This window comes from Telmatherina bonti (genome assembly GCF_933228915.1).
Source record: "Telmatherina bonti genome assembly, chromosome: 9".
NCBI classification, from domain to species: domain Eukaryota; kingdom Metazoa; phylum Chordata; class Actinopteri; order Atheriniformes; family Telmatherinidae; genus Telmatherina; species Telmatherina bonti.
The window spans coordinates 29,060,206-29,082,832 of record NC_136627.1 but is presented as its reverse complement, the minus strand read 5'-3'; the positions used below and the strand labels follow the sequence as shown (position 1 = coordinate 29,082,832).

Here is a 22,627-nt window from a genome sequence, read left to right as displayed (position 1 = left end):
AGTGCCCCCTCTTTTTTCCTCCTTTCTACATATCTTTTTTAATAGAACTTTGGCCCTGCTAGCCAAAGTACCAGGAACTCACCCTCAGTCATGCTTATAGATAAAAAAAAACTCTGCGTGATTAATGAGTCCTCTGCCTTTTCTAATCATTTTTTGGCTGAAATTTAATCACAAATCTGATAATAACTCAGCAGCAAAATCAGAGAGATGAAATGAGTTTTCCTTCTCATCGGGCATCTTGTCCTTGAGGAACACATGACAGCTCCACTTATGCAAATCAAAGCCATATACAGTCCTCATCACTGCACTTAAGAAAAAAATGTCACGAAAGACATTGGATACAGGGGGACATCTGAATCCATCAGCTGTCCGACTGTGCAATTAAACCAAATGAAAGAGCTGACTGGAAGGACAATATTTAGAAGCCTGTGTGGCATATTTTATATTCTGCAAATCAAATCAGCATGTATTTTTCTGTACAATTTCTATAAAAACCTGCTTTTTTTTCTATCATTCTTTTTTTCAGTGACGTTCCAGAGAGTTGACGGTGGTCTGATGAGCAACGGAAGGTGAGTGTTTCCGCAGGAACTGTCTTCAATGTGGCCAAGAACGTCAAACCCTCTCATCATCGAGTTTTAATTCTCTTCATCCTCTGGTTCCTGCAGCCTTTTCCTCTGCAGTCATGCATGGAATCCACAGCAAGCTGCTTTTGATGCTGATAAATAACTGATAGCTTGATAGATTACCGATACCTGGCCTGTGCCTACCATGCAAAATGGTGTGCAAATATACATTTCTACCACATCTCCATTTATGCACCGATAGATGAACTCATAAATCTCCTCAACAGAATTAACAGAAACAATTTAAGCAGAGAGTCCTTTTATTTTGTCATTTATCTTCCGCTGCTGGCTACAGGCAACCCTGAAGCCCTCTGGAGTGATAAATTTGCCTGTCACCTTGCGTGGGCGGCTGGGATCTGAGCACATGTAATAATGTAAAAATAATTACCCAGGGGAGAGGTTTGTGTGTGTGATTTTCTCTGTGTCTGTGTGGAAGCACCCCTTTTGCACCCTCATACAGCTTGCTCCATTTCAGTGCATGTTAGTGAAAGCAGATGGGCTACAGTGGATAGGGCACATCTCAATGACACCAGTTACTGAGCCTTTGTGGGTATTCAAGAGACTCCCCTGAGAATCTTTGGATTCTGTCTATCTGCTTCTTATCATACCTGAGTAGCTAAAATCGGTAGATCTCAAACACTCAGTGGAAGATTAAATGTGATCCTGTGTGTCTTTGGGCTTTTGGGAATGTGTCTATGCTGCCGTCTGGTTGTAGCATCATCGTATATGTCCCTCTTCAGATCTTTTTATTTTCTTTTCTGTATATATACGGATGCATCAATGGACAATTTTTCATGTATTGTTCTGTGAGCTGTCAGCAGTCTCTTAATGAATTAGCCACACCACTTGCCACACCGTTTCTCATCTACTTTCTGCTGTCGTGTTTTGCCTTCAATTTTCCACGCAAGTGCTTCGGATTCTCACTCTGCCAAGTGAAATTTGAAACGTCTGTATTTTTAGGGTTCTATATTTGTCAAACCATCTTGTCAGTGGCAGTAACCCCCCACACTTTTCATAACACCAGAATATGATGCAGGTTGGAGCTCGAGAACGAGTTTCTGATCCGTTAGTCTCTCCGGTGCCATCAAATCCCAGATGTTGCATCTTCCCCATCTGCCCTGATGGTGAAAATGTGAAGCAGAGTATCTCGGGAAAATATGTTCATTTGTTGCATGAAATGTTTATTGCATTAATTAGACAATAGCAAATGAAGCCAAGTCTGTTTCCAGTTTCTCATTGGCTCCTGCCAAATTGCTCTGACTAAACAATTATGCTTAATCGATCACAAAATAAATGATTCATGGAAGATGAATAGGCTGCAGATTGTAAACCTGGACAATTTGACTTTGGCTGTTCAACTGAAATTGATAAAAGCTGATAAGGGTTCATTCCTTATTCCCCTGCCAATAGGTAGATAGTAATTAGTAGGTAGTAATAACTTCCTATCTCAGGACTGATCAATGTTTTAGCAAAGCAGATTCACTCCTATTGGCAGGGAGAATGGGCTAAGCACTGCAGAAAGCAGGCTTTATTAAAACTGTTGCTATGGAGATCCCTTTCCATCCCAGGATCGGAATATTAAAAGGCGGCATGTTCTCGGAGAGTTAATCTGTGAATTATTCTGTGTTTGCTGTCACTATTAGGTGTTATCTGATGTCTGGACTTTTAGTCCAAGTTCCATTTACTGGTCTGTGGGACCATAAACTCCTGATTTATGAAGTTGGTTTGGAATTAATCTCTCACTCTCAGGTTATTTACAGCAAGCACAGTGTCAGGCATTTTTGACAGTATTTATGGTCTCCAACCTGCTCATCACAAGTAACTGAAATGTTGAACAGAAAGAAGAAGAAGAAACACTCCAAGTCAGATTTTATTTTCCAAGGTTGCCATCCATCCGATGTTGGACAGGGATTAAAAGTTGGGTGTCAACTTTTCATCAGACACATGACCCAATGTCTGCCCCCACCCATTCTCCATTATCCTTCCATCTTACACATACAGATACACACACACACACACACACACACACACACATATACAACAAATAACCTCTGCAGAAATCAGTCTTATTCTAATTATCCTTAGCAGAGCTACTGCTGCGTGATGAATACAAGGACGATGCAGCCATTGCCACTGTCAGCTCTCTGCCTTTTAAATGTTCTCTTTGAGTGGGCTGGTAGATGACTTGCTGAAGCACACAGGACAAGCCAAGCTGGTGATTAGACAATGTCATGCTTCTTTACTTTGACACAGTTTATTTCTGGTACAGTCAACAAAACAGAACAATGTCTTATTTTTCAGTTGTTTGCAGCTTTCAGCATGGCAGGTGCTGAACAATCAAGAGGCAGGGAGGGGCAGAAAGAGGAGGTGGAGGAGGAGGAGGAGGAGGAGGAGGTGATGTTCTATAGGAGAAAAATGAAGAAAAGGGGGTTTAGGGAAATATGGTATGGCAAAAGAGAATGATGACAGTGGTGCAACATAGCAGCCAGAAACAGAGGTAGAAGGACGGCGAGGAGATGTATTACTCTATAAAAGTGCGTGTAACTGATGCATAGCCATCAATTTGAATGACTTGTCTCACCGTAGGGCCTGTTTTGGCATTCAGGAACCACAGCAAGGGCTCTTAGCTTGCCAGGACTGCAGTTCATTTGGACTCCTACTTCTATGGAACAGCTTTTCTCATTAGAACCAGTAGCTGAGACCGAGAGGGAATGGAGTACAACTATTACCTGCCCTTGTCCTCAGGGTTTGACTCTCCCTGTCCCCCAGAGTCAACACATCACCCTGCTGGAGATCAGACAATAAGCCCCATTACGCAGTCAGGTCGGAAACTGTTGTGTTGCTCCTAAGAATGCACATGTTTCTGTAATGTGCTTCATGCAGCGCTGCAAGGCACTAGTTGAAGGGTAAGTTGCGTACTTGGAGAGTCTTCTTCTTCTCAGATGTGCTTTTCATATCCTTTGTCTCCTGAGGTGAACAAATAATTGCTCATATTTCAATTATTTATGCATTTTAATTAATTCCACCAGTTAAAGCAGCGTTAATGAACTAAGACATAAACAAAGACATTTAACTACATCCTTCATTCTCATTTACCTCCATCTGTGGGACCCATGATAACGAGCTTTAGACATTATTGTACAGTAAAGTGTCCCTAATGGCCTCCCAGCAGTCACCCATGACAGGTTAAAGTCTTGATGGCTGCTTTTATGATTTTCACCCCACAGGAGGGACACAACACCTGTTAAATGGAACTGCCCTCTCCCATATGCAGGCATCCCTTAAGCATTGTGGTACGGCCAGGCCTGAAGTTCGACTCCTCATCAAATAAAGATTTAAACTGTCTGGACATCACCACAAGGGGTTGATGGGAAAACACAGCACAATGTGCAAGAGATTAATGAATAAGAACTCATGTACACGTGGGTGCCAGCATGTGCTCCTGCACATGTGTTGGAGAATCATGCATTAGCATCTCCACAGTGTTTTTGCATAAATAACTGAACGGATATGACAAAGGCACAGCGGGAGAGAGGGAGAAATAAAGGGCTGTGCTTGCCTGAAGGAATTTCAACTTTCTGGGAGAAGAAATGCATCTGTATAATGCTTTCCCTTTTCTTCAAAAGTGTTTCATATGCTTTGCAGACTTATGGAAAGCTTATCTAATAAAAGCAGACACTGTTGTGCACAAAGCAGCTTTCAAACATATGCTTGATTCCAATCATGTGCTTTGTTCTCTGTTTCCATATTGAGTCACAATGCAGAATAAAACCTACATGTAAACAAAAAGAAAGCAAAAACAAACTGTGTAGCCTGTTTTTGATTTAGGAATTCTCTGTTTCTGCTCAGCCGACCAGGCCTGCTGAATGCCAGTGACCCAGGCTACCCCTGGTTAGCGGACTCTTGGCCAGCAACCAGCCTGCCTGTCAACAGCAGCTCCGGGGGACCAAATGACCTTAGTAACTTTGGCCGAGGAGGTGAGCGCCCTGATCTTGTCCCAGCTGTTTTTAGAGGAAGACCATAGGAAATGAAAGATGGCGGCCCTACCTTCTTTTGTGTTCTACAGGCTCCCCTATCATTTGTCATGTGCATATAAAAAACATGAGATATATACATATATGCATATTTCGCATGTGTTTTGACATATATTTATATATTGTATCATAAGGCAGCGCGGGCATTAACAGCAGGGAATCTGCTGTCACCAGGCAGAGTGATGGCAAATAGTCCAGCGTTGTGTCACAGCCCATACCTCAGAGCATGAGAATGCAGGGGAAAAGACAGACTGTGGAGCAGGGGGTGGATGGGTGTTTGAAAGGATGGTCTTGAGCAGCCAGTCGTGAAGGACAGGCACAGCTTGACTGGCGCAGATGTGGACACTTCCGCCATGGCTCTACATCATCTCCCCTTCAGTGGGCATGCAAACCAGGCGCTACGGGAAGAGCTCACTTGTGCTTTTCCTCCCTTTTCTCTCTCTCTCTACCTCTGTCTTTCTCTCTTTGCACACATATGCAAAACAGCAGTATTATCCCCTACATATGTGAGCAGAGAGGGGAGAATAGTGAGATACTTAGAGGATATGTGGAGGGAGATTGGAATAACTCACCTGGGAGTGCTGGTCGATTGAATGAATTAGTAACAAAATTTTCTTTCTTTATAAGATGAGTAGTTAAAGTTCAGATTATTCAAAGTGGAATATATTGTACAGCCCCATTTCTAAATTGGCTGGAACGCTGTAAAATGTAAAGGAATAATACACATTTGAATGGTTTTAAAATCACATGAGTTCTCAGTCTAAATGAAAATAGTACAAGTGTTGTAACGTGGAAACTAAAAAATTTTTATTTTAAACACGATGCCATTACGTTTGAACAATATGGACGTTATGAACAAAGTTGAAAATGAAAGAACTGCAGATCGGTGGATCATTTAACAGCAAATTGAATTATTTGGACACAGATCAGATGTATGACTGGGCATGAATAGAACATCTCAATAAGATTCAATGGAGAAAGACTCCGCTGATATGTAGTCTAAGGTAGAAACACACATTTTTATGTAATTTCTTAAAGGTTACACAGGTGGTAAACATTTTTAGAGGCAGCTTTCTGATATTTCCCTTCTTATTTCCAGATCTTCCTACAGGGCAAGGGGATAAGACCGGCACAATGCTCTCTGATGGAGCCATCTACAGCAGCATAGACTTTACCACCAAAACCAACTACAACAGTCCTGGTCAAACGTCCCAGGCTACTCCGTACGCCACCACTCAGATTCTCCACTCCAACAGCATCCATGAGCTGGCTGTTGACCTACCCGAGGCCCAATGGAAGGCCTCACTCCAGGCCAAGCAAGAAATGGCCAACCTGGGCTACTCCCTGCCTGACAAAAACTCCTGCAACAACAGTAAGTCGCGCTGAGGGGAGTGTGCCGTAATAACAGGCGGATCAGTACCATGTAGCATTAACCCCAGAGCTTTTTTTGTTTTTTTTGCTATTATTTTAACTGGATCACAAGGTTGCAGTCTGAACAAGACGCCTGCCTGTGTTTAAACTTTCCCACCAGGAGTCTCACTGGTGGGACACAGTTCAGCGGTCTTGAACTGGATAGGTTTTCCACCAGTAGTGATCATCCTGGTTGTTGTTTAAGGTTGGATCAACATCTCATAAAGGGGTTGTAGTGTTAAGTCATCCATCCATTTCCTGCTGGGTTTTGTGGTGATCCCATCCCTCCCTCAGTTTCTAAAGTAATTGCCAATCCATTTTTATCCAACTGATGTTGAGGAAAATAATCCAAATTAATTACCACGGATTTGAGGCAGGATCTTTTTTAAAGTTTCATTCTTTACGCCTTTATTCTAATACATATTTATGATCTCATTTTCCAACAGTCTAAAAGAGATTAATTATAGTTTTTACTTGCTCTATTTATGCATGAATCTTTAAAAGCGTATGAACAAATGTGATTATATCTCTCTGAAGGGGGGGGGGGGGGCAAATATTGAAATAAAATCACTGCCTACTGACTCACTGATGCCACTCCATTGATAGAGGAACATCTTGTAAAATATAAGAACCATGTTTTGTTTTGTTTTTAATAAACAACAAAATCAGAGTTATTCCTTTAATGTACTGTCTGTTGCTCACATACCAGACATTGAATGAAATGAGAGATGAGTGCAGCTTGTTGAGTGTATGAATCCTGAATTTTTTCCTGCTTGCTTGATGCTCTAACTGCATGTCTGCATGTGCTTGTGCTAACTGCCATTCACCTGATGCCACTGTGATTTTTGCCCTTTAACCTCCACTGTAGCCCTCCTTTTCATTCCCGACTACCGATTGGCCGAGGGATTGTCTAATAGAATACCACACAACCAATCACAAGATTTCAGCACCACCAGCTCTCACAACAGCTCAGAGCGAAGCGGCAGTCTCTCAGGTTGGTTTACGCAGCAGAGAATAAAGCAGTCTGGGACACTCTGCTCCCCAACCTAACTTTATGATTGACTGATGTCTTAATTACTTTATTGATCTGTTATTTGCATGCTCAGACATGACGTCTAAGACATTCTTTCCCTCTCCCTCACTTGAGATGCTTTGCTCACTCAGTTGCCCCCCTTGCTTCCAGCTGATTATATTTTACGTGTGCTCTGCAAATAATTGTTTTGTTTTTTTTTCAGTTGTCTGGGTTATTTGTAAATCTGTTTCTCCTGTATGTTACAAAGCTGTGATATTGGATAGCAGCTGACAGCCTACCGGAGCATAGAGAAATGGTAGCACATTCTCCTGACAGAATATGGCTGTAAGTGCGAGGGCTGGGTTTCTGCCACCACTGCAGATCCTTGTGATGGCTTTGTCTCTCTGTGTGACTGAGCAGACAGGAGCAGGGGCAGAGGGAGACTTTCAGACGGAGTAGACTACACACACACACACACACACACACACACACACACACACACACACACACACACACACACACACACACACACACACACAGACACAGACACTATTAGAGATGCTTGACTGGGTAAAGTGGCAAAAATACCTCCCTTTTCCCTCATCCCTTAATAGTGGCCGACTACACTAAAACCCATGTTCAGAGAATTACAATGTCATTTATAGGACACCAAGGCAGCCCTCCGCCTGCCTCCCTTCCACTCTCCTCTTTTATCTAGTTACAAGCCACTGCCTTAACTGGTCTCTAATTCAATGCTCTGGCACACTGAAGAGAAGGATGGGAAGTGGCCGTGCCTTACAGGCAGATTCTTCCTATAGACGTGCAGGTTACCGAGGCTCTGCAAAGGCTGTATTATACTTCCACAGCTACAGGAGAATAATTTTAAGGTACATTTTCACTTAACAAATGAACAGGTGGCATTGACGGGATATATGATTATTCATTGTCACGTAAAGATTTAGGTAAGAGGATCAATATCAAACCAATCTCCCTGTAAATCTGCAGCCTACTTTGTTTCCACTTTTTAGTCTTCACTTTTGTTCAGCTGATGGCAGAAAACATTATTTTTGAACTACCAGGATTATAATCAAATATACACTTATATTAAAATGTTCAACTAATTGAAATGAGTGCTTTAAAGTGATATGAATCATTATTATTCAGTTCTAAATAGTTGTACAAATTCTGTTTGGCTAATTAGCTTTTGTTTAGACATAGCTAATGACAACAACTTAAACCATGAATGGATGTTTTTCTGTACATAAAATAACATACTTCATACAGTATACTGGTATAGTAATGCATTTAAAGTTATGATGCTCTGTGCAGAATTAATTAACAGAAGCTAAACTACATGGAGAAACTTGCAACAGTGATGAGAATTTGATTTAGCACAAGCTAAGCTTTGATACAGACTTGAACTAAAGTGAAGTCAGCAATTGAAGGAGGGGGGAGTGGAAGTTATAGTGTGCTGCTCTCCCCTCTGAGGAGATGGAAGGAATAATGAATGTGAGGTCTGAAGGAGGAGAGCAGGATGAAAAGGAACAGAAATAGAGCAGCTTTCATGACAGCGTGGATCTCCACTGGGGACATGAAGCGGCTCATTAAAACCTTTCTAAGTGTAGGGGGGAAAGGTAACTGGTGTTTTCTGTAGCAGTTAGAGACCCTGAAGACTCTCTGCTCCCCTACACTCTCAGCCAGCTTCTGAAGCTACAATGTCCATGATCATGTCAAGTTAATGATTCTTTGTGACCTGAAGTTCCTTTGCACTCCCTCTGTAATGTATGTTGCATCCCACCTCATAGTCTACATTGTATTTTTTTTAAACAAGTGCATTTATGTGTTTGATTTTGAATTTCCATGTTCATAACTTATATCTAGCTGCATCGTCCTCCTTGACTCTGCTATGCAGCTTTTCTGCTCAGCACTGAGGCTCCCAGTGAAAACAAAACAAGCTCAAGGCTGTGCAGCCCTGCAGTTATAAGCTGGGAGCGCCCAAACGTTGGGTATAAATACCCAAAGCTAAATCTATGTTTAGCATCAGCTTGCCTTTGAAGAAAAGCCCAGTTTTGTTAAAGTACACAAGTTTGCTGTGTAATTCCTGTATAGCTTCTGGCCACTGCTTCTCTATGTATTTTTTATATTTGGGTTGAGCTGCTGCATTTCTAGTGCCAGAGCATCCTTCCATGGAAGAGGTTCATTTACAATATTGATGGTTGGTCTTGTGTTGAGGGACTGAGGATGATGGAACAATCACGTCAGCTCACTATTTATTGGTAAAAGTCAAGCGTTGCCCAGAGGCGCGATTAGGAAACCCAATTACTTTCAGACCATACTCATACTATGGTGCTACCTGCCTTGGGCTTACAGTTGTTTCCTTTATTACTTCCTTTCATTATTAATCTTATTCTGGCACCACTTTTATCCCCTCATGCCAGCACTTTCTCATATGCACTATGTTCATTCTTGAAGTTGTTTAGTTATTCTTGAAATGAAAACTTTAGCAGCAATGCACTCAGAAACTTTTGGGATCTGAGACAAGCTGAACACTGTTTATTTCTCTGCCCTCTGGCTTTATTGAAAATCAGTATAAGTGCACCTTTCAGTATTTCTGTAAAAGAAATTTTGATTTCCCTAGTTTCCCTTCATATGCACAAATTACTATAACAAGCCTAAATCAGACTCTAAATGCTAAATCATTAATTGAAACAGAACTTACATGAGATGGGGAACATTTCCAATTTCAGATCAGCCTAAAGGATGTTGAAAAAAATCCATCCAATAAACATTAACATATGTTGATTTGAAAATTTGATGTTATGCTGGCAAGTGTATTGTATCCACTCACAACACATTCAGTCCTTCAAAAATGTTTGAATAATACAAAAATGTCTGCTAGCACTATGCGCTGTGCTCAGGGGAGCATGTAATCTATGCAGTCCATTTCAAACTTTATTGTGCTTTTCTGTCATAGCATGATTTTATTCTATCAATCTTGACATACATCTAAAAATGCAGAAACTCCAGCATCATATGTCTGTAGTTTTTGTCAACATATGCTTATAAAAAGAAGCTGTCTATCTATTGTAAGACTTACTTGGATTAAAAATGTAATTTTAACCTTTTAAACATGCCCATAGGAAATTTTTATGTTACATTGCATAGCATGAGCAACATCCCTCAGTGCTACAAATGAGGTGCAGAGCATCACTGAAAGTCTCATAATGGCAAAGTCAGACAGCCTGTATGTTCAGCTGACCCTTACTGCTTTCTAAGATCCATGCGTTGTGAATAATAAATTAAATGAGAAGCCAGCAAGTCATGAGGATAACAGGCAAGATGGAGAGCACATCAGAGGCAAGGCCATACAAGGAACTGCAGCATTTGTTCAGCCACGGGGCTGGGCAAGAAGCCTGCTCCCTATCATACTAGAGCTACTAAGCATTGAAGGCATTAACTCCGGGAGTATAAGGCTGGTAGTATTACAGTTAAGAACAGGCTAACTGTTAACTAGCATCATGAACTCTTGGCATAGATCGATAGATTTGTGGGAAGACTTTATTTGCATACTTCTAGACATCACAAGCCATTTTCAAGGTGTGAGCAGTTGTTAATTTTGCCTGTTGATTTCATTGTTTTGTTTAATAAAAACTTGCCAAATTCTAAATATGGACTTACACAGATGAAGTTAACTAGTAGTACTTAATAGTACTTAAAGCTTTAGGCCGCATATGTGAAATGCCACTACGGTGGGTTTGTATCTGTAAGTATTTTAGTATTTCCTTTTAGATTCACAAATAATTAATCACAACAGGTGATTGTGATGATAAAAAATATTAAAAGAGCCATTTAAAAATTTTTTATAATGATTTTATGATCTGATGTTAATAACTGATTCCACTGCAGGGCTGTTTCACTTTTTGGTTAGCATGGTTTAGTCTTCAGACATATATTTAGACAGCATGTACCTGAACTTGAAACCAGATTTGAGATCGAAGTCAGATGTCTTTTAAAGGAAAAAATATATATTTCTTCCACAGTGACCAAATCATATAAAACTTAGTATTGACCTGGCTGGCAGATTTATAAAGATAGATGTGACGGAGAAGAATCTAGTGTTGGAGGGTTATGAGTGGAAATAGATGGGGTTAGTGGCTCTCCGGTGTAATAAAAGAAATGAAAGTAGTAATAGACTCTCAGTGAATTCCATTAGGGACACACTGACACTACACAAGCCATTCATTATAATGATGCTGTGAAGTGAGATATTTCATTGTGGAACCCAAAGCCTGGTGTGAAAGGGGACACTGAGGGATGGGTGGAGCGCAAAGGTCTGCTCTAGCTGCATTTACTGCCATTCTCTTCAGTTTCTATGGCGATTTGAGGTTTTTCAGCCAATCAATCAATGAAGGCATGCTTTTCATCAAGCAACCTTGAGATTTTCTATGTAGGCAGCAGCAAGCAAGAGCCCATTGAAATCTTGTGTTTGAAATTGTGTATAACTTTCCCAATGGCATGCTGAAACCCAGTGCAAATGGATATGTAATCTAAGCAGCATGTTTGCACCAAATTGAGTTTCTTTAGAATACACATTTGTCACATAGCAGAAGCAGCTACTGTAATTTGCAATGCTAGCCTCCTGGTATATTAGATTTTAATTGATTTTCTGATACAATCTAACTCTCAGTGACCGTGTCTCTTAAACAAATAATCTACTTCTGTAGGCGGAAAGGGAGGAAAGAAGAAGAAAACTAAGGGTGGCTCCAAACCTACTAAAGCCAATGGGTCCAACTGGGCCAATGTCCCCCTGCCCCCTCCCCCAGTTCACCCCCTGCCTGGAACCGAGATGGACCTTTATCCCAATGAGCACCATGAAGGAGGAGGGTATGTATGTTAATGCTGGCAACAACTACCGATGTATAATTTCTAAATGAACAGTTGATACACTGAATTATCAGACTTGTGTAACGTAACAGAATGAAAGGATATAAAAGGTATAAATGTTTTTGAAATGGATTTCTCTATTTGCTAGATTTTTGTCCAATATTTTCCTTGTTTAGTTTTACAGGTCAACCATCCAAATGCTGTTTAATGAACTTCTTCATTTAAAGCAGAATTTTCTGTGTGTATGAATGCAGTACTGTGTAAACCTTCAGTAAGGCAGTCATTTAATGAGCCAAATGCATGCTATGTTTGTTAATACTCATTTTAAAGACTTTTTGTGCAGCTAAAAGTCCACAAAATGTACAGGTAGTATAAAATAGCTGCTATACAGAAAATAAATATGAACAGATTAACAATGTCCCCTTTTAATTTGTATTTATTCTTTGGAAAAACAGATTTAGATAGTTGCATTGCATTATGGCTGTCATTTCTGCTAAGATCTCAGACTGTAACTGATCTTTGCTTGCCAACGTGCACAACATTGTACATTCTTGCTGAAAAAACAAGATTCTGGTTTTGTTTTTTCTGTTAATTACTGTACTGATGTTCATCTGCCGAGAACTGAGGTGTGTAGAATCTCCACAGTCTCTGACTTACTTACATAGGCTCTCACATTAGAACTCAAATACAGACGGGTACAGATGAAAAACTGCAGTGCTTGTCTTCTATATGCGAGGTGATTTCTTGACTGAACGTATATGTTTGTGCCCTCTCTCATTCCTGTTGCATGCAGACACAAAGATGGTTTTACATAAATTTGCTGAATCCTACAGTTAAAAAAAATCCTGATACTATGATGACATAAAGCTGATAAATGACTGAGATAGAGAGATTCATGTTATACTTTGTAGCATTTCATTAAAAGCTTTGCAAAACCTAAATCTCAAACTCAGTTAAAGTGTGAGCAAACAGGCTTTTTAAGTGATTGTGAGTGTCTCTCTCTTTGGTCCAGTAGGTACTGTGTCCTCTCACTCCCATTTCCAATCTGGGAGAGTCATCTGTTTTAATAGGCTATCTGGCAAATGAAGAGTCTCTAGCACTATAAATCTGAGGCTGCTCTTAATGGCGGGAGATTAAAACTGTTATGTCCTATGGAGTGTGCACCGACAAATTTCTTTAATGAACATTTTCTTTATGGCTAGTATTATTTCAGCATGTATAAGCACAGCTATGAGGAAGTGGAGCCTGACAAGCAGTGTAATTTTACTCTGGACTGCCATATAACAAATTCTTATGGAAGTTAGACAAGGTCACAAAGCTCTGTGTTAGTTGAGAGGATGTTCTCTTTTAATTTTCATAGATTGTTTTGTTTTTTCCTTGTCGTCTTGAATAATATATATAGATACATACATACATGTATATATACACACACAATACCAATTCAAAAAAGTCAGACATCTATCTCATTGGACTACGTTTAGCTTTAATTAGGACATTCATTCAATAAGCTTTTGCAATAATTATTTTCATTCAGTTGCATTTATTTTACTGCCAAGGTCTTGTAGTGATGATGAGAAATACAACAACTACCTAAAGTCTTCCCCTGTGCATCTCAAAGAATCTTGGCAGGATTATGGTCTGGACTCTGTGGTGGCCAGACCATGTATATGTGTGAAAATTGTGTCTCATGTACCCTGAACTACTCTTTCACAATTTAAGCCTGATGGTTCCTAGCATTATCATTTTGGAATGTGCCTGTGCTATCGGAAAAGAAAAAGGCCACACACCTGTTCAGACCCTGTCCCTCAAGTTTTCTCTTCACAACATTCATGTGGAAATGTTCTTTCACCTTTAATCTTAACCGTGAGTTCTACTGTTGTTTTAGTATGATCTGATTTCAATAAACATTTAAGTGACCACAGATCATCATCATTCAAGATTTTTTTCAGACTGCATTTGTCTTCAAAGTTGATGTTTCCTCACCGTCATTCCAGATTTTAATCATGCTTTGGAAAGTTTGTAACCCAACTCAGGAATCCGCTTACATGTTTCCTTTGCCTGATGCATGACAACGGTCTGACTCTTCTGAAACAGAACAGCATCTTTTCCATGACAACAGAATGTTTTCCAACACAGTTGCTTAAGAAATGAGAAACTACTCACTGTGTCATTTAGGGTTAAATGACCTATTTAGCAGCTGAAACATAATTATCCATGCAGTAATTATGTAACAGGCGACTGTTACCTATTTGTTTAGATAATTCTCTATGAAGACTCCTTTTTTTTTTTTGGATGGGCAGAGTATTTATAGACACCATATCTACAATCTGACTATTGGATTACATTAAAGAATTGAATTAAACTTCCACTCTTACCTCAGGTATGAGAGTGGCAGTTGGGGCCCGCCCATGCCTGTGCAGACATATCTTCACCAGGGCATGGAAGATGAGCTGGAGGAAGAGGAGGAAAGGGTTCCCACACCTCCCATCCGAGGGGTTGCCTCTTCCCCAGCTGCTGTGTCCTTTGGACAGCAGTCCACAGCCACTCTTACCCCATCTCCTCGGGATGAGATGCAGCCCATGCTCCAGGCACATTTGGATGAGCTGACTAGGGCGTACCAACTGGACATGGCAAAACATACATGGTAAATTTACCTCTATCTATCTATCTCGACATATACCATCTTATAGTTGATGATAAAATGTGCTCTGTGTGCTCTGTTCCTGGTTATTGCTTCCAAGATGTATTTTGATCCCTCAGTATTCTTCATATCAACTATGTGTGCAGTGCAGATGAACCCATTTATCATTTCATTTTAATGGGCCCTTGCTACCACTAAGTCAACTACTGTATTTTGTTCACTCTGAGACACAATTTCTTGCCTATGGTAGTTTACTCCACCCCCCCCTTACACTCATGCATTCCACATTCCACTGTTGTTGTGCTCATGCAAGTCAGATGAAGGCCATGCTTCATTCTGTCAGCAACACAGAGAATGAGAGACTGGCATTCATTCATAATAGTGAAGTGGGTTGTGGGGGTGGAGGGGGTGCAAGGACGCCTTGTCAGGAAGGAGATGTCATGTTATTCAGTAATGACTGTGTTGGTTAGAGCCCATCTCTGACAACACCAGAGGGCCAGTAATTACAACCAATTCCCACTGCAAACTGCGTCAAAGACTTTGCAATCCTCTAACAAACGCAGGCGTCAGCAAAGCCGGCTGCTGCTGAGGTGACAGCCATGTGTCGACAGGTCTGGAGAGCGTGCCTTTTCTAATATTCGCTGCTGCAATTAGCAGTTTGTTATGTTAGCATGCGAGTAGCACTTTAGATTTAGAGGGATTTTCTGATATATTCATGTGACAGAACTCTTAAAAATCAGCTCTATATTTCAGCATATATTTAGTCTCTCCAGCGTTCTGAGCCATAGAAGCTTCTGGATTTTCCCTTTAATCTGCTCTGTATTCACCCCGGGGCTCTAATTCCCCTGATCTTTTTCTTAACCAGGCACATGCAGGGAGGCTCTCTTCCTCCCCTGGCTCCAGCTCCTCCAGTGGGCTACGTGTCGAGCACAATGGTTTCCGACCTGGAGACTGACCTGCCTGATGATGAGGAGGAGGAGGAGGATGAAGAGGAGGATGAGGGCTATGGAGCCAGGCATCCCCGCAGTATTGAGCACACACCAGGGTCCAGCATGGACAACCTAGACAGCTCTTTAACAGGTAAAGTGTTTGGATTATAAACTCTTTGTTAGCAGGACTCAAGTTATTACATATTTGATTTTTATTCTGATCCCTATAGAGGTTTAAAAAACACTCAAGTTACTCTGTTGTTGCATCTGCTTTATAGTAAATGGATTGTTAAACACGATGTTCATGTTCCTGTGTGATCATTTTTATGTGAATTTGCTTACCGGGTGTTCCTCCGTCAAGTTTTTTTTTTTAAGCACTTTTGGCATACTCTGGGGAATTATATTTATCATTTCTAAAAAAGAGATAAGAAAGTCCATGAATTTTAAACAGGAAAGTGAGAGGGAAATTAAGATGAGAGGGAGGCAAGGCGAGAAGGGGAGAATGACTGTGATTTCCCTGGCACACAGCTCCAGACCCAATGCCACCCGTATCTTCCCAAGGAGATTTAAAAAAAATTTCACGTGCAGCATATTCCATTCCAGACCAGAGGCACCATTTCCATTTTTACAGCTCGCTGAAAACTTTTACGGCCGTCTGTTGGGGAGGAGGGGGAACATATGAAGGACGTGACATTGTGGCAGCAAACCTGGATTTTAGACGTACTAGGTGTCAATATCCATCAACAATCTGAAGAGACGTTTCTGAGAAATGCCTCACATTTGAGAGGGAAGTGTTCCTTTACAGAAGTGTGTATAACAAAAAAAAAATCCATACTGTTGCACTTAGGGTGAAAATAATACAGGAAGAGCTGATCCAGCTGAAAGAAAGCATGAGAATAAGTGGACTGAGTGCTTCTGCTTGGTCTTCCCTGTCAGCGGCGGTAGTTTTCCTCGGAATGATGGAACAGTGGCTTTGCTAGCACTGACACATGCTACTGCTGATATATTTAGAGGAATATAAAGCAGCAACTGGGCCCTAATCTACAGCATCTCTCCTCTACTGGATTGCTATGAAGACAGCACTATTTCTTTTTATCTCCCTGCAAGTCTGCTTCTCACCCATCGCTTGACAGCACAGACACGCTCCCAGCTCGGGGGTTAGCGGGAGGAAGAGAGCAAAGATAGGGGAAACTGTTGAGATTTATCGTGGCCACCATTTTGAAGCTCTACAAATAGAGCGGGAGTCCTGTCAGGCATTGTTTGATAGATTTGTCATTGTTTTAATAATATGGAAATAGGTCTGTTTTCATAATATTACACCAAAGGCCAGTAAATCAGACATTCTCACTGATACCCCAGAAAAAAAAATCTTCCCCCTTAGGGGCCATTTTTCACCAGCAGATACTGCGCAGACTTTTCAATGTGTTATTTCACGCTCTGAGTTAATACAACATGTTTTTACCTGATCAATCTAAGTCCTTAGGTTGAGGTGGGTATTGCAGACACATTTCGTTGTTTGAGCCGGAGCGATGAAGGTATTACTTGGTATTACTCGGCTTTGTATAGATGGTGTAATGTAGAGATGTTAAAGCATCACGGCTGATGTTGGCGATTACTCTCCTGTAAAGCTTCGCAGAGGTTTGTGAGGAGCAGGGTCACGTTTCCTGACGGAAGGTAGAGACGCCTGCTCATCAGGGGGAAGGCTTTTCCCTTATTAACGACATGCAGATTATGGTTTAAGTCATTGTAAATCAGTTTTAGTAGCAGAAGAGACCATGCTTTGGTTTTACTGCACTTCCAACCATCTAATATTTACTGGTCTTGCTCTGTCGGTGCATGGAGCATGGGAGGTGTCACCTGATGTCTCTTAGAGAACGTGATTTGGCCCATTGCTTGGGCTCCAAACATCATAAAATGACAGACATGCAAGGCAAACTTTAGCCTGCAACCCTGGTAAAGAATCATATTTCAAGGGCAAAAAGAAAACTAGATTGAATTTTTATCAAACTACATTAGAATTATCAGAGTTTGATTGGACCGATGTTTCAAAGAATAGAAGTGCTCTAGAGGTTGTGCTGTACAAAGTGGTGGTTAGTGCAGCTGAAAAGTCATTCTGTGATGTGATTTGCTGAGGCAGTGCTCCTTCGCTGAGCCGGAGGACTTGGAAGCTTCAGCGCTCCGGCTGGCACTGCCTATACTTCATTATCTCCTCTATTCTTTGTGGGAGGATTGGACCCAGTGGAATTGCTGTCTTTCTTTCTTAGAGAAAAACTCTTAAAAAAGGAATTTTAAATAAAATGTCAGCGAAAGATGGAGGGTTCGAAGTAGTTACTGCCTCAGATTTCAGCTAGAGCTGTAAAAATGGGTTGTGTAAGTGGATACACAATCCCATGCAAGTGTGTTTTTTTTTTTTTATAGAAGTCTTCATTAGTCTGAGAGAATTTCCCTGCAAGAGGAACAGAAAGCTGTTGCAACTTCTGCTGTTATAGGTGCAATTCTCTGAAGTCACATCCAGTGACTTTGTAACCATCTCTTTGAGAGCAGGACACTCCCAGATGGGAAAATTGGAAAACTTTGAGGGGGATTTCCAAGCGTGTCTGGATACATGAACCACAGCCATAATTATTCTGTTCAATTTTAAATATGTAACTTTCGATTTCAAACTGAAGCACGACCGCAGGATCCAGTTGAGTGTTAAGCTGCAGCCGCTCTGTGCAGGATTGCGTCACCTTTTGTATCATACTGGCTTTATAATAGATCCTGCTGTGAACTATTGTGCCTCTCGCTGTCTCAACAACCTTTACCCTCGCACCTCTCCTCTCTCACACCAGTCTGTTCAATCACATCACTGTGTAAGGGAGGGATGGAGTGTGTGAGCTGAGCATTTGGGTTCATGCCACATAAGTGAAGTCTGCCAAACCAGTCCCACTGAAAGCTGTCACATTAGCCGACTGTTCTCTGTGTTTCTGCTTGCCAAAGTGGCATATTTTTATTGGCAGGCGGATACTTTTTTATTTAAAGTGCTGGCCCAGCTTTTATTGTGTAGGAAAATCAAAGGACAAAGAAATACAGACGCATACAAGCTGAAAGTCAGGGGTCAGAGGATATCTATATCTATATATATCTATATCTATCTATCGATCAATCTATCGATCTATCGATTGATATATATATATATATATATATATATATATATATATATATATATATATATATATATATATATATATATATATATATATATACACATAGATGTGTGTATATATATATGTGTATATACACACATCTATGTGTATATATATATATATATATACACATAGATGTGTGTATATATGTATATATATATACACATAGATGTGTGTATATATGTATATGTATATATGTATATGTATATATATATATATATATATATATTAGAAGAATTTAAATCAGATATTGCTTAAATGTACCTTTCTAATCTTTATATTGGCATCTACTGTTTCATTTCTCAGAAGCAGCTAAATGTGATGTAACTTGAACAAGGATTCAAATGTTTTTCCTAAAGTTGTTGAAACTTTTTAGAGAGTGGTGGCTCTGCATTTTTAAAGAACTGCATACCACCAGGTGTTTCATTCAGTAAAGGGCTTTGTGAGATGTCACCTGAGGCAGTTCCGATGCTCCGCACAGGTGCGCTCATTGTTCTTTATCAAAAGAAGTGCAAAACCAGTTGATGACAGTCCTGCTGTTCCTCTGTGTACATTCTTGTGTGTGTTTGTGTGAACCTATATATATGTGTGTGTGTGTGTGTTTGTGTTTTGTAATAGATGAAAGAAGGCAGGCCAGAACAGAACGAATACACAACAGAACTTGCCTTCATGAACAGAAATGCCCTGCAGCAAATACAAAGTCATTTAAGTGTGGGATGTTAATATTATCTTTTTTTTTTATATGATCACTCAACACCTTCATCTATCTGTATGTAGAATCACAGCACAGGTGTTCATATTGTTAGATCATATATCCAGAAATTCTTTGGCCACTGAGCTGTGGCTGGAGAAAAATCCACACACATATCAATGTATAAACACAAGACAAGCACCTTTGCTGAAACCTGTGGTGTTCTGTAGGGTCCATGGTGAATGGGTGGGGCTCAGCCTCGGAGGATGACCGTAATTTCTCCAGCCATAGATCCAGTCTGGGTAGTTCTTCTGATGGCTCCATCTTTACCCACTACAGCTTCGCTCAGGCCCTGGTGGCTGCTGCAGACAAGGCAGGCTACCGCATTGAGGGCACTAGCCTCAGCAAGAGAGGTTGGTGTTTAGAAACCAAACAGCCACTTCTGGACTGGAAAACTACCAGTGGCAGATGATTTGTTCCTCTCTGCTCTGTTTAATCTGCTGTCATCCACTGGTTGATTTGTTCCTGCTTTCCGTCTTGCTCTTTCTGCTGCTTGTTGATGCTGCAGACAGGTTGTGCATGATACTTGCTCCATACGGCTACATCGTGGGTATCTCCTAATCCCTTACAATAACTCAGTTCCTCATCTTTCTCTCCACTCTGGCTCTCTTGGATTGGATGTGTATCAATTGGGTGATCCTGTAAGCTTTTACAGACTTCTTTCTTGAGTTCTTTTCTTTTCATGAAAAGCTTTCTTTTCTATAAGGTTTGCAGATCTTGATTGATAACCTTCATCTTGCCTGATGGTAGTCTCAGCTCCAACGTGTGGGCGTCGGCCCCTTAATGTCTTTATTAACCATCTGGCTTGTGGTCTTGTTTCCCTGCTGCAGGTAAAGGCTTGTCCCACAGGCCTCGGCCTAGCAGCCCATTCTCAACAGATGGCAGCACAGTCGGCACGCACAGTCTGGGCCACCAGAGGGCCACCAGGCCCACACGCAAACCACGAAGTCAGGGCACAACACCCCACCGGAGAGATGCTGGTGCAGACGGTGAGGAAGCGGCTAAAAAGACTTTTTGAATAAACATCTGTTAAAGTTGTTAACAAGAAGGAAAGAGTTAAGAGTTATTAGAAGTCATAACCATCTTCATGTGGTTTCCTTCCACACAGACCTACCTCCTCCCCCCGAGCCTCCTCCCAATCAGGGTGGGGGTCGCATCCAGGGGGCTCGCAGCGTGAGCAGCATGGCACCGCCTGCAGATAGAAAGGCTTCTTCTCTAGAGCGCACGCCCATGTCTGGACCTCTATGTGGGCCGGACGACATGAAGAGCTCCATTGACAGACACATGCGGACTTCTCTGGAACATCATCGGCAAACGCAGGAGAGGCTGGGCTCCATGGATCGAGCAGATGATGGACGCAGGGGACACAAAACAGGTACAAAAGCTTTAATGTGAACTTCTAAGTTTTATTAATTTACTTTTTACATGTTAACAGTATAAGCATGTTAGTGTGAGCATTTTGAAAAAGCTTATTTTTTGAGTTTTCTAAGCAACCATCCAGGTGTAGTGGACGTGGAACATTGCTTTTTTCGTCCTTTTTATGGAATATTTTATTGTAAGAAAAGAAAAATGGTGAAACTGCTGCTGCGCATTGATGGTGGAACATTTTTCTCAGAGTTCTTGTGTTGAAGTGAGTTTTCATGCTGCTTTGAGACTGGGCTCCCATGAACAGATTGCACCGTCTGCCACTTGCTATGGTTTCCAGAATGCCCCCCCGCCTTCCTCCATCAGCCTCCCTATTGCCCCCGTAACTGTTGCCAGTATGGGCCTGCTCTGCTCCAAGTGAGGCAGGAGGCCTCAGCAACTGAGATACACTCTAATCGCTTTGGCTTTTTTCTCCTCACACAAACAGCAGCCACTCTACACCCCATCTGTGTGTGTGTGTGTTTGTGTCTGCGTTCATGTGTGTGTGACTTCTAGCACTCTCCATGCTGTGCTCCCCAGCCTCTTTGGGGCCAGGACTTCCTCAGACAGTTACTCTGAGACAATGAGACAAAGACAGGTGCCGTAGTCAGCATCTATACAGAAAACGCTGCAGGTGAATTTCCCTCATGTGTCAGATCACTGACTGATGCTCAGTAGAATCCTCTGAGGTCGGGGCAGGCTCGATTATAATCATTAGCAGAGCAGTGGGAAGCGGTTTGATGAGATTTCACGCAACGAAGGAGACTGCTGAGGGTCAGTGTTGGGCTGCCCTGCAGCAGGAGGTGCTACAGCAGCCAGCGGTCCCTCTGTTGTTGTACTTCCCCCCTCATAAGGCCATGTGTGAGGCTGAAAGTCATGTCTGTGGCACGCACTGGCATTAGTTGTTGGCACGTCCGCTCTGCAGATGTCAAGATCAGGAATGCTCTTTGTTTCCCTTCATCAGATGTTCAATGTATATCTCTGCAACAATACAAGCCGCATGTCGACCTTTTTAAACTTACAGCTCGCTTTTCCTGTGTCTGTCTTTAGAGGATGGGTGCCTGCCATATAATAAACCATCATTCCCATCCCCTGGTGGCCACAGCTCCTCAGGCACAGCCTCATCGAAGGGCTCAACGGGGCCACGCAGGACTGAGGGTCCACGACAGCCACAGCAGTGGACCGCCCTGGAACACGCTGATTTCCTGGGGACCAATGGACAAGGACAGTACACGGGAGAGTTATGTAAGTGATGAGGCCTCTAGTATGATATGGAAATATAAAAATGTACACTTTTTATTCAACAAATATGTCCTATTAAACTTATTCAACTTTAAAAGTTGGTTTTATACGTTTCTACTTCCATTCCTCCCACAGAGTGATTTGCCTGGTGTGTGAACTGGAGTCTGCCCTCCTTGTCGGACGATGAACTTTGTCCTTACCTGTGTGTTCTCAGAGGAAAGTTGTGCAGCTGAGAGAACCACAAAGAAAAAGCAGTGTCACAGAACTGTAAATGTGATGTAAAGACACAGACATACTGTACATCTCACTACGTTTTTGTCCGCAAGAAAATATTTTCCACCTCCTACCTTACTGTAAGTTTCTTTTTTGTTACAAAAAGGCAAGTTCAAACTAAAAAGAAAAAAAAATAAAAGAAGAAAAATGTCTATATGAGAAAAAAAAAAATCTGTCAACTGCCCTTGTGGAGAAAAGGGAATTTTGTTTCCTGTAAATATTTTCTTTGACTTGTTGCA

The 22,627-nt window shown here is 41.4% G+C and overlaps 1 protein-coding gene across 1 annotated transcript in view; it reads left to right on the top strand.

The window, feature by feature from the left end:
* The window catches only part of robo2 (roundabout, axon guidance receptor, homolog 2), a 149,844-nt gene extending 127,455 nt beyond the window's left edge, over nucleotides 1-22,389 (top strand). The window contains exons 20-31 of the mRNA XM_079246406.1: nucleotides 527-569; nucleotides 4,473-4,600; nucleotides 5,757-6,029; nucleotides 6,936-7,061; nucleotides 11,804-11,963; nucleotides 14,344-14,607; nucleotides 15,470-15,684; nucleotides 19,640-19,822; nucleotides 20,300-20,458; nucleotides 20,578-20,844; nucleotides 21,924-22,118; nucleotides 22,251-22,389. Coding sequence (XP_079102532.1) covers nucleotides 527-569; nucleotides 4,473-4,600; nucleotides 5,757-6,029; nucleotides 6,936-7,061; nucleotides 11,804-11,963; nucleotides 14,344-14,607; nucleotides 15,470-15,684; nucleotides 19,640-19,822; nucleotides 20,300-20,458; nucleotides 20,578-20,844; nucleotides 21,924-22,118; nucleotides 22,251-22,252 — 2,015 coding nt within the window. The 3' untranslated portion in view covers nucleotides 22,253-22,389. The remainder of the gene's footprint in view (nucleotides 1-526; nucleotides 570-4,472; nucleotides 4,601-5,756; nucleotides 6,030-6,935; nucleotides 7,062-11,803; nucleotides 11,964-14,343; nucleotides 14,608-15,469; nucleotides 15,685-19,639; nucleotides 19,823-20,299; nucleotides 20,459-20,577; nucleotides 20,845-21,923; nucleotides 22,119-22,250) is intronic.
* Nucleotides 22,390-22,627: the final 238 nt, after the last annotated feature.